At 39.2% G+C, this 12,861-nt stretch overlaps 1 protein-coding gene across 8 annotated transcripts in view; it reads right to left on the minus strand.

Moving 5' to 3' along the window:
- The window catches only part of SYNRG (synergin gamma), a 91,334-nt gene that overhangs the window by 44,233 nt on the left and 34,240 nt on the right, over positions 1–12,861 (minus strand). For all 8 annotated transcript variants that reach the window (XM_030807985.1, XM_030807987.1, XM_030807982.1 and 5 more), the window contains 3 exons: positions 8,163–8,359; positions 7,012–7,260; positions 5,176–5,309 (listed from right to left, as the gene is read on the minus strand). In XM_030807985.1, coding sequence (XP_030663845.1) covers positions 5,176–5,309; positions 7,012–7,260; positions 8,163–8,359 — 580 coding nt within the window. The remainder of the gene's footprint in view (positions 1–5,175; positions 5,310–7,011; positions 7,261–8,162; positions 8,360–12,861) is intronic.

The following is a 12,861-nucleotide window of genomic DNA, read 5'->3' on the forward strand; positions in this document are numbered from 1 at the left end:
GATAAAGATACTTTTGCCTGTGGACATACTTCGTGCTGGATGGAAAAATAGCGTTAATGAGTAATACCTGTGTGGGTAATTCTTAGCAGGCTTAAACACATACTATAAAAGCATTACTTTTTTTTTCTTCTTCTTCTTCCCTTATCAGACCCAGGCAGCTCCCTGGAAGAACACTTTTACATATGAATGACTACATTCCACCACTAGTTTGTGTCATTCAATACCATGCACAAATTATATAAATTGATTTCTATTGAGTTCTTTGCCCTGGAGCAAAAATCTTTCCACAGTCATTAAATCTTCTTATCAGTGGCTTACAAGCAAGGTAAAAACTAGGCTCTGGCAGCTGCATTCTAATGGGGTACACAGTCCTTTAGGGCTTAATGCCATCAAATATTATGATTTCACATCACCACCAAACAGCTGCTACATAACTGATCTTGACAAATGAAATAAGTCATCATCTATACACTGTAAGTTGACTTTTTAAAAGTTCCGTAAGTAATTAAAGTACAGTTCACTGTACAGAATGTTACATGGGAATAAAGGAAATTAACATCTTAGGGAAAAAAACCCCAAAAGTTGAATGATTTCTTTATTTTTCATGACCCTCCAGCTTTAGCTATGGCCTTTTAAGCCTCATTGGTAAAAATCTTTCTACTAAATGTTACACTTAATTGATTATTAATTTTAAAATTATATTCACAGAATTGGAAAAAAAACCCAACAGAATCTTTAGGGTAATGAACTACTGCTTGCTGATTAAAGTCAACAAAATTCCATTCAAAAAAAGTTATGACTCAGACTGTAATTTTATGCACACTGCAAATGAGTATTTTATTCCAGTTCTTTCTCTGAAGTTATTATTTTTAAAAACCACTGCAATCACCATGAAAGTGTTTATGCCAGTTACATAGTAGTCATCATCCGTTCCAAACATGAAGACAGTATTTCTACCCTTTCACACTAATGAAAATACTCAAGTGAGAAAGGCATCTATGATTTTACACTTAAGAACCTGTATTCTACTAAAAGGTAAGACTTAAAAAATTCGGCCACAAAAAAGTATTTTACATTTTCACTAGTGAATCTATTAGTGTTTTACAATCACTCCATATAACTGTGGTAGACAGTTTTATTTAGTTGCTTACCCTGCTAAATATATACATTTAAAAAGAAATATTTTGATCTCAGTAGAATAAACTAACCAACCCCGAAGTCCTATACGTTAACCCTTTGTGAACTTTTATTTATTTATTTTTTGAGACACTGTCTTGCTCTGTTGCCCAGGCTGGAGTGCAGAGGCACCATCATAGCACACTGCAGTTTCGACCTCCTGGGTTCAAGTGATTCTCCTGCCTCAGCAACCCAAGTAGCTGGGACAGCTGGTACTACAGGCATGCACCACCATGCCCAGCTAATTTTTGCATTTTTTGTAGAGATGGCATCTCCATAGGTTGTCCAGGATCAAGTGAACTCCTGGGCTCAAGTGATCTGCCCGCCTTGGCCTCCCAAAGTGCTAGGTTTACAGGCAAGAGCCACTGCACCCAGCCTTCCCCGCCAGCTTTTTTTTTTTTTTTAAGACAAATTCTTACTCTGTCTCCCAGGCAGGAGTGCAGTGGTGTGATCTTGGCTCACTGCAAACTCCACCTCCCAAGTTCAGCAATTCTCCTGCCTCAGCCTCCCAAGTAGCTGGGATTACAGGCACACGCCACCAGGCCTGGGTAATTTTGGTATGTTTTTTTTTTTGTAGAGACGGGGTTTCACCATGTTGGCCAGGCTGGTCTCAAACTCCTGACCTCGGATGATCCGTCTGCCTCGGCCTCCCAAAGTGCTGGGATTACAGGTGTGAACCACTGTGCCTGGCCAACCCTGGCCCCCTTGTTAACTTTTCTATGATCAATGTCCCATATCTGCTTTGTTGATTAGGCTCCCGAGTGCCTGGCACATAGTATTTTCTGAATGAATGACTGGATGATGTTGCTGCCTTCCAGAGGTCCTTCAGGTCTTATGTGCAGGCTCAACTGCCATCTCTCCTTTGACTCATCTAGTTTAACACTGAGTCTAACCAATTTCTCAGATATAAACTGTTCAGTGTCTACAACTCTAAACCCTGAGTAATTCTCATCATCTCACAGCAGGATTACCACAGCAATTGAATTTATTCTATACACGGTAGCAAGAATCACTTTCATTGTGCCACTTCTTACTCCTAAAATGCTTTAAAATAGAGACTGTCATAAGTCATAAGCCATCCCACAACTGGTGCTGTCCCTAACTAATGTTATTTTCTCACAGACTAACAATGCTCTCCATTCCGGTCTACTCCTAAAACCTTACTTGCCTTTTCATCTTCTCTAACAAGCCATGCCCATTTTCTGTCCAAAATGGTCTTTCCTAGGCTTAGCTATTCACATCATGATTTAACAAATCTCTTTTTAAAACAATTTGGAGTACAGATTATCATAAACTAAAGAATACATTTTATATATACATTTAAGGACTAATCCTAAGACAACTTTATCAGATAATTTAAATACCAGATAAAACTAAGTGTCTTTAGAGCAGGAACTGTGGTTTTTGCTTCTGTATTTCTCATGCCTATCCCAGTGTCTGGCATATAGCAAATGCCAAATAAATGTTTGCTGGATGAATAAATGAATAATGAGTATGAATTCTAGATAAAACCAAAATAGTTTCATTCAGCTGGGCATGGTGGCTCACGCCTGTAATTCCAGCACTTCGGGGGGCCGAGGCAGGCAGATCACCTGAGGTCAGGAGTTCAAGACCAGCCAGGACAATATGGTAAAACCCCATCTCTACTAAAAATACAAAAATTAGCTGGGTGTAGTGGCGTGTGCCTGTAGTCCCAGCTACTAGGGAGGCTGAGGCAGGAGAATCACTTGAACCTGGGAGGCAGAAGTTTCAGTGAGCTGAGATTGCGCAACTGCACTTCAGCCTGGAGACAGAGCAAGACTCCATCTTAAAAAAAAAAAAAAGTTTCATTCAAGGGAAGTATGGAAGTAGTCAAGTCAGAGCTGTATGTAAGAGGAATAGCTGCAAAGTATCATATATGAAAGTAAACTATTACATGGAGATTGCTAATACCCCATATATCTCAGGTCTGGCTACCATCTTAAAACTTTCTACCCCCAAATTTTAATTTCATCTACAAACAGTTTTGCTCAGAGAAATAAACCACCCATTTGATAAATCAGGTTTATAACCCACATACTATAACATAGTCATCCAACAGATCTTTATTAATTACATATGATGGGGCCAAGCACTACATATATAAACATGAATGACTGTCTTCAGATACTTACAGCCTAGAGAGGGAAACAGTCAGGTAAACCAGCAATTACAGTTAGGGCACAGATATTCATCAGGTACTATAGCAGTAGCAAAGGAGGTGGGAATTGGTTAGGAAAAACTTCCTATATTTAGCTGATTTCTGAAATGGAACTATAACTATAGGGAGATCAGGTAAGGGTATTTCAGACTGAAGCAAACAGAACGGATAAAGCTTGGAAGAGCATGGTCAGTTTGGAGTCATGCTGGCAAGGCTGGAGTGTAAGTCATGGGGAATAGCAAGAGTTGAGAGTGGGCAGGAGTTAAGATCACACACTGTCACACAGAGCTGACAGAGTTAATGGTGGTAAAGGAGAGAGGACAGAGCCAAAGTAAATAGCATGCTTTTAATTTGGTGACTGAATATGGTGACATCATTCACCAAGGAAGGGAATAACGATTTAACACATTTTTATTTGGCTTTGAGTAGGAAAACAATACAGTTAATTTCATGCAGTGAATTTGAGATGCCTTGAGTCATTCAGATAGGGATGCTTAGATAGCAGTAGTACATATAAATTTTGTTCAAAGGAAGAGATCTGGAGTAGAAATACAATTTACGTGTCTAGAAGGTTTAACTTGTGTTGGTGCAGCAGTCCTGGAAATACCAGCACTCTATGGTCACATTCCTTATATGTTTCTTCTATATGTTACGTACATACATTTAACATGTTTTTAAAATCAGGAGAATAATCTCTTTTCCTAATTTGTAATTCTCTATAATGTCTATCCCTTAGTTCTTGTTACAGTGTGTATGCAGCAAAGTGCTAAGAGATAATCAATTGGCTAAAGGGGAAGAGATGAGCGAAACTGCATAAACAGGAACATAGGATACATGGAATATGTATTCTGACAAAAACCAATTTGAAAAATAAAACCAAAGGAATTCATATCGCTTACTCTGGTGTCTGATGTCTTCCACTTTGCAGAAATATCCAAATACTTTCTTAAAAATGCCGGCTGGGCATGGTGGCTCATGCCTGTAATCCTAGCACTTTAGGAGGCCAAGTAGAGAGACTCACTTGAGGCCAGGAGTTTGAGACCAGCCTGGCCAACATGGTGAAATGGTGAAACCCCATCTCTACTAAAAATACAAAAAATAAGCTTGGCATGGTGGTGGACACCTGTAATCCCAGCTACTAGGGAGACTGAGGCAGGAGAACTTGGGAGGTGGAGGTTGCAGTGAGCCGAGATCACGCCACTGCCCTCCAGCCTGGGTGACAGAGCAAGACCCCATCTCAAAAAAAAATTAAAAATGCTGACAACATACTGAATCAGTTACTGTACCTGAAGGTTAAGGTGGCGTGTAAAACCTTAGAGAAATGTTTATGCAGCCGTCAGCAACAGAAATCTGAAGGCTTAAAAGACACTAATGTCAAATATACAAGAAATGTGAATGAATATGATTAGAGTTCTGAATTATGATTCTGTGGAAAAGCAACAGTACGTAACATTACAAAAACGTACAATTATGTGCTCCTGCCTAAAAAACTTTTTAACAGTTGAAGACCTTGCTTTAATACAGGAACACGAAGTCATCACTGCACAGGTGCTCTTAGCTATAATAAAGGTTTGGCACAGGTAAAAAAGAATATTGGCAGGCAGGTGTGTACTTACAGGAAACAGTAGAAGCTGAAATTTAAGGTGGACAAAGGGGAGAGAAGTTTGAAGAGTAGAAGTATTAATACAGAGGGAATAATCACAGAAAGTAGTAGAGTAAGGAGTCTTAATTTTTAAATTTCTCACACCTAGCCTTCCTATTATGGATGCCTCTTTCTTAATGGTTAAATGCAATATTAAATATATTAAACTCTTTGCTACCTGTTTCCATGCTGGGAGTTACTTGTTTTTGAAGAAGCAGGCAACTCTTGGAAATCACTGAATGAGTCATCAAGGGATCCTGACTTAGAAGCATCTTGAAAATCCTGGAAGTCGTCTTCTTCTGGCTTTACTACCTAGGTTTATAAAGGACATTTAAATAAATAGCACTGACTGACAAAATAAATACACAACAAACCTCCAAAAGTCAATCTCAAAGACTGCCTTTAAAATTTCTCAGTTTAGATACATTAACTCAAGTGCTTACGGCAGGAATCCTGTTTTGTATTTTTAGATGCTCTCTGGTACAAATGGTAAAAGACTGGTTTAAATAGCTAATCTAGGCTGGGAGCAGTGGTTCACACCTGTAATCCCAGCCCTTTGGGAGGCCGAGGCGGGCAGATCTCCTGAGGTCAGAAGTTCGAGACCAGTCTGGCTAACATGGCGAAACGCCATCTCCACTAAAAATACAAAAATTAGCTGGGCACGGTGGCATGTGCCTGTGGTCCCAGCTACATGGGTGGCTGAGGCAGGAGAATCACTTGAACCCAGGAGGCGGAGGTTGCAGTGAGCCGAGATCCTTCCACTACGCTCCAGTCTGGGCAACAGAGCAAGACTCTGGCTGAAAAAAAAAAAAAAGCTAATCTATACATTTGTAAAATAGCTGAATGACATTCATTGGGTTACTGAGCGCCTACCATCTTTAAAAGACATATCTAGCCAGGTGTGGTGGCGGGCACCTGTAATCCCAGCTACTTGGCAGGCTGAGGCAGGAGAATGGCTTGAATCTGGGAGGCAGAGGTTGCAGTGAGCCATGATCGTGCCACTGCACTCCAGCCTGAAACTGTGTCTCAAAAAAAAAAAAAAAAAAAAAAAAAAAAAATTAAAAAGGAAAGGTCAAAATGCTAAAAAAAAAAAAAAGACATACAGATATATCATGCATGTTTGCAAATTAAGTGACACAAGCTCATCATAACCAATCACATACATGTACAAAGAGTGGACACTGACTCCTAATCCCACACTCCAGAAGTACTGTTAACAGCTCATTTGTTTTAAAGAAAAATGAGATTACACTATGTTGCTCTATACTTTAACCATATAACAAAGACACATTTCCATGCAGTACATGTAGATCTATCTCATTCAGCTTAATGATTACCACTGTGTGAATGAACTGAAATTTATTTAACTTTTCTCCTCCTGTTGGATATTTAGCTATTTCTACTTTTTACTCTAACAAAGAATGTTACAACAAAAATTCTTGTATATCTTTGCTAATTTGAGTCACTATTTCTTGGGATAGATTTCTAATAATGTGACTACTAGGATAGAAGATATAGACATGCTGAGGCTTTTTTTTTTTTTAAACTCAGTCTCCTTCTGTTGCCAAGCAGGAGTGCAATGGTGTGATCATAATTATAGCTCACTGCAGACTTGAACTCCTGGGATCAAGTGATCCTCCTGCCTCAGCCTCCGGGGTAGCTGGGACTACAGGTACACATCACCACGCCCAGCTCAACATGTAGAATTTTGATAGCTATTGCCAAGCCTGCCTTTCAACAAGGCTGTACCAATAAGCCTAGAGTGTATTAGTCACTTTTACCCTACTTTTTCAATGACATCAAATATTATATATTTAAAACATTTTTGCTAATCTGAGAAGTGAAAAACTAAAGTATTTTAATTTCAGATTTAGCAGTTTTCCTGAAAGATACAACCTAAGAATTTAAATGTGCTCACCATAATCCAGTAACCTACTCTATGTATCCCTGGAAAAAATGGTGCCCAGATTCACTTTCAGTGATTATTTGAAATATGCACAACTTTGCCATTTACCTGATTTGCAGGATAGGTTGGTATGAAACCACTGGAAGCCTGGGCTGCAGCTCCACCCACTGGTCCAACAAGGTTAATGCCCATGACTGGCTGTCCAAGGCTGAGGGGCATGGAGCTCGCAGGGCCTGAAGGTATCACGGTTGGCTGACTCACCGGCGTAGGCAGAGTCATAGAAAAGCCACTTAAAGTTGGAATAGGAGCTGCTGGGAACTGGTTTAAAGCATCAGGACTCATTGCGGGAACGCCCCTCTACAAATGATAGAAAGAAAATGGATTAGGGGATTGTAAACCACATACGGTCGAAATCTGGCAGAGACCGAAAGGTAAAAATCCGTAGCCTTTGCATGTTTCCACTCCAGCTCTCAAAACTCATGAATTTGATTTAAGAAAAAAAGTTACAAGGTCAATGCAAACCTAATACTTAACAAATAAATGGCCAACACATATCAGTTCTGACATTTTCACTTTCTGACAAGTTTGGTTAATTCTGTATCATCAAATCATTTAAAATGACTTTGCAATAAAAGAAAAATTTATACCAGACTGAGAATACTTTATCTATATCTATGAAATTTTAGAGCATTTCAAAACACAGAGTAATTTCACCTATTACTGACTAACTTTCAAGTTCAGAGAATGTTAATATATTAAAAGTCTTTAGGCCAGGCATGGTGGCTCACACCTGTAATCCCAGCACTTTGGGAGGCCAAGACAGGTGGATCACTTGAGGTCAGGAGTTCGAGACCAGCCTGGCCAACATGGTAAAACCCCATCTCTACTAAAAATACAAAAAGTAGCCGGGCATGGTGGTGGGTGCCTGTAATCTCAGCTACTTGGGAGGCTGAGGCACGAGAATCACTTGAACCCGGGAGGCGGAAGTTGCAGTGAGCTGAGATCGCGCCACTGCACTCCAGCCTGGGCAACAGAATGAGACTCAGTCTCAAAAACAAACCAAAATAAAAAGTCTTTAAACAAAGGAATAACTTGCTATTATGCACATCATATAAACTCTACATTTTTGAAGTACTATATCCTGAAAATGATCTAAATTTTAATGTACCAGGAGTTACACAATGTAGTAAAAAAGATTTCATATCCTTGCAATTTATATTAATAAAGTTATTTGATCTAACTTAAGAAACATTGTTTACCTGTGTTACTGCTATCATGGCTAGAACGGTATAAAGTTCTTCTTTTGTAAGTTTGCCAGGTGTAGTTCGATTAGCTAAGGCCCATATCTGTCCAAGAGTTTCCCTGGGAAGCCCAGATGACATCAGAATGGGATACAGTTTGGCAGTATCTATTCCAGTTGGAGTCATTGTGGTTTCTAAGATTTTCTTATAGGCATCTATTAAAGGAAAGACCAGATTACAAATGGAAACACATTCCAAGTGATTTATTTTTTGGGGTGCCATTGTTGGTATACAAGAATAATCTTCAATCAAACTGCTTTAATAGAACCGAAGCCATGTCAGGGTTTAAATTGCTTTAAACATATTCAAGTGCAGCTGGGCGTGGTGGCTCACGTCTGTAATCTCAGCACTTGGGAGGCCAAGGCCAGCAGATCATCTGAGGTCAGGTGTTCAAGACCAGCCTGGCCAACATAGTGAAACCCCATCTCTACTAAAAATACAAAAGTTAGCCACGCATGGTGGCATGTGCCTGTAAGCCCAGCTACTCGGGAGGCTGAGGCAGGAGAATCACTTGAACCCCGAGACAAAGGTTGCAGTGAGCCAAGATCGCGACTCTGCACTCCAGCCTGGGCAACAGTGACATTCCGTTTCAAAAAAAAGAAAAAAAAATTTGAGATATTCAAGTGGAAATGTCCAGCAGACAATTAAGAGTCTGAAGCTTGGTACTAAAGATTAAATTTAGGGCTAGAGGTAAGACAAAGTCTTATAATTCAGTAGAAGATTGTAACAAGACAGCATGTTTTGGACTTTACAAGAGAAGCTGTAGAGTAATGATGGTGGGAACAGTTTGAAAAGAGCAACAGGAAGTAAGAATTATACCAACATCACTCTTCTCCAGTAAATTAGAGGCTGCGAGAGAAAACACCATCGGAGAAGGTGCTATGGAAATACAGCCTTTAAGGAAAGATCCAGTCTCTGTTAAGGTGAGGAGGCAGAACAAGTGTCTTAAAAAGGGGGGTACAGTCGGTGAGTTTTTGACAATAACATGGGTTTTCCAAAGGACCAAGTGGGAAATGTTGTTAGACATAGGGCTAAAATAAAGAATGCCAATATTGCATGGGACATACTTATACTAAAAAATTATTTGTTGTTTACTTGAAATTCAAATTTAACTGGGCATCCTGTATGGTTACTTACTAAATGTAGCAAGCTTAGTTAGGGAAATGAAAGTTAGTAGGGCTAAGGGGGACAGAGAAACTGTTTAAAACAAAAATTTTACATCTGGGATTATAAGTATGGATTACAGGTTAGTGGGCTCTCCATAAGAACACATACTTTTGGCCAGATGTGGTGGCTCACGCCTGTAATCCCAGCGCTTTGGGATGCCGAGGTGGGCGGGTCACAAGGTCAGGAGTTCGAGACCAGCCTAGCCAATATGGTGAAATCCTGTCTCTACTAAAAATAAAAAAAAATTAGCCAGGCGTGGTGGTGCACGCCTGTAACCCCACCTACTCGGGAGGCTGAGGCAGGAGAATTGCTTGAACCCAGGAGGCAGAGGTTGCAGTGAGCCGAGATTGTGCCACTGCACTCCAACCTGGGTGACAGAGCGAGACTCCGTCTCAAAAACAAACAAACAAACAAACAAAACATATTTTGACTAGAAAGTATACGTGCATGTATGTTTGGAAGGAAGAGGGAGAAAGTAAAGTAATACAAACTGGCAGAAAATGGATAAAACTCCAAAATATACCAAGATCTAGATATCGTTTGTTTGGCTTGAGGACAGAGAAGAAAAGATGCAAACTGTCTAATAGGCATTTGGAAGAAAAGCCACTATTTTAATGTACACTTGAATTGTACATACTATTTTGGTAATAGCCTTTTGTCATTATGAGTAGTATGAGAAAATGCATTTGAATGAAAACTATAAAACATTAATGCAAGAAATTGAAGGGGACATAAAAATTAGAGAAATATTCCATGTTCATGTTTTGGAAGAATCAATGTTGTTAAAATGTCCATAATACCCAAAGCAATGGGTAGTACAGATTCAATGCAATCCCTATCAATACCAATTACATTCTTCACAGAAACAGAAAACATAATCCTAAAATTTATATGGTACCACAAAGGACCCAGAATAGCCAAAGCCATTCTGGGCAAAAAGAAAAAAACTGGAGGGATTACAGTACATTACTGTATATTACCTGACTTCAAATTATACTACAAAGCTATAGTAACCAAAACAGCATAGTAATAACACAAAAACAGACACAGAGACCAATGCAACAGAATAGAGAACCCAGAAATAAATCCACACATCCACAGTGAACTCATTTTTCAGAAAGGTGCGAAGAACATACATTGGGGAGGGTCTCTTCAATAAACGGTGCTGGAAAAACTGGATCTCCATATGCGGAAGAATAAAACTAGACCCCATCCCACACCAAATAAAAAAATCAAATAGAAATGAATTAAAGATTTAAATCTAAGGCCAGAAACTATGAAACTACTAAAAGAAAACTGGGGGAAACTCTCCAGGACATTCGTCTGGGCAAAGATGTCTTGAGTAATAACCCAAAAGTAAAGGCAATCAAAGCAAAAATGGACAAATGGGATCACATCAAGTTAAAAAGCTTTTGCACTGCAAAGGAAACAATCAACAAAATGGACAACCCACAGAACAGGAGAAAATATCTGCAAACTATCCATCTGACAAGGGATTAATAACCAAAATATATAAGAAGCTCAAACAACTCAATAGAAAAAAAGCTAATAATCTGATTTTAAAATGGGCAAGACAACTGAACAGGCATTTCTCAAAAGAAGACATGCAAATGGCAAACAAGTTTATGAAAAGAGGCTCAACATCATTGATCATCAGAGAAATGTCAATCAAAACTACAATAAGATATCATCTCACCCCACTTAAAATGGCTTTTATCCAAAAGACAGGCAATAACGAATGCTGGTGAGGATGTGGAGAAAAGAGAACCCTAGTACACTGTTGGTAGGAATGTAAATTAGTATAGTCACTATGGAGAACAGTATAAAGGTTTCTCCATAGTGGCTGTACTAATTTATAAGCCAAGATTCAAAAGCAACCTAAGTGTCCATCAACAGACGAATGGATAAAGAAAATGTGGGGCCGAGCGCGGTGGCTCACGCTTGTAATCCCAGCACTGTGGGAGGCCGAGGCGGGCGGATCACAAGGTCAGGAGATCGAGACCACGGTGAAACCCCGTCTCTACTAAAAATACAAAAAATTAGCCGGGCATGGTGGCGGGCGCCTGTAGTCCCAGCTACTCGGAGAGGCTGAGGCAGAAGAATGGAGTGAACCCGGGAGGCGGAGCTTGCAGTGAGCAGAGATCGCGCCACTGCACTCCAGCCTGGGTGACAGAGCGAGACTCCGTCTCAAAAAAAAAAAAAAAAAAGAAAAAAAGAAAATGTGGTACATGTACACAATAGAGCACAATTCAGCCATAAAAAAAATTGAGATCCTGTCATTTCCAACAACATGGTTGGAATTGGAGGACACTATATTAAGTGAAATAAGCCAGGCATAGAAAGACAAATTTCATATATTTTCATTCATTTGTGGAAGCTAAAAATTAAAACAACTGAACTCATGGAGACAGAGAATAGAATGATGGTTTCCAGAGGCTGAGAAGGGTAGTGGGGGGGCGGGAATAATGGGGATGGTTAGTGGGCATAAAAATATAGTTGGATAGGAGGAATAAGATCTAGTATTTGATAGCACTACAAGGTAGCTACAGTCAACAATAATTTATTGTACACTTAAAATAACTTAGAGTATAATTGGAATGTTCATAACACAAAGAAGTAATACATGCTTGAGGTAATGGATACCGTATCTACCCTGATGTGATTATTACACAATGTATGTCTGTATCAAAGTATCTCATGTACTCCATAAAAATATACACTTATTATGTAGCCATAAAAATTAAAAATAAATTTTTTTTTCTTTAAAGAAGAAAATGCACTTTAAGGATTTTCTTTTCTTTTTTTTTTCTTTTTGGCTCAGCAGTAAAAATATACGTAAAGAAAAAGTAGGTCAGGTGCAGTGGCTCACACCTGTAATTCCAGCACTTTGGGAGACCAAGGCAGGCAGATCACTTGAGCCCAGGAGTTTGAGACCAGCCTGAGCAACATGACGAGACCCCGTCTCTACAAAAATTAGCTGGGTGTAGTGGCACGCGCCTGTAGTCCCAGCTACTTGAGAGGCTGAGGTGGGAGGATTGCCTGAGCCTGGGGAGGTCAAGGCTGCAGTGAGCCAAGATCCTGCCACTGCACTCCAGCCTGGGTGACAGAGTAAGACCTTGTCTCAAAAAAACAAACAAACAAAAAGTAAACACTATCCTTCACACCTTCTGATGTGAAAAAAAAGATCCCACATGGTCTTTTATTTCATATAGTATTACATGACAAGTCATAGAAAGAATATTTTTAAAAATATAAACTAAGAATTCAGAAAATTAATTATTTTAGTAAAATTCTTGATAAGTTATTAATCGCTGAAGTAAATATTTGATAATGTCCATTAAAGCAAAATAAATCTAAGAGAGCTTTTAGAAATAAAAGTATGACGGTTGATAAAACATTAAAACAAAACTATTCTCCTTTATTTATATAGTTATTCCATACATGAGGCAGTCTTATGAAACACGACATTTATTTAATTTCTGTACTCTTT

Source organism: Nomascus leucogenys, unplaced genomic scaffold (assembly GCF_006542625.1).
Source record: "Nomascus leucogenys isolate Asia unplaced genomic scaffold, Asia_NLE_v1 Super-Scaffold_258, whole genome shotgun sequence".
NCBI lineage: Eukaryota > Metazoa > Chordata > Mammalia > Primates > Hylobatidae > Nomascus > Nomascus leucogenys.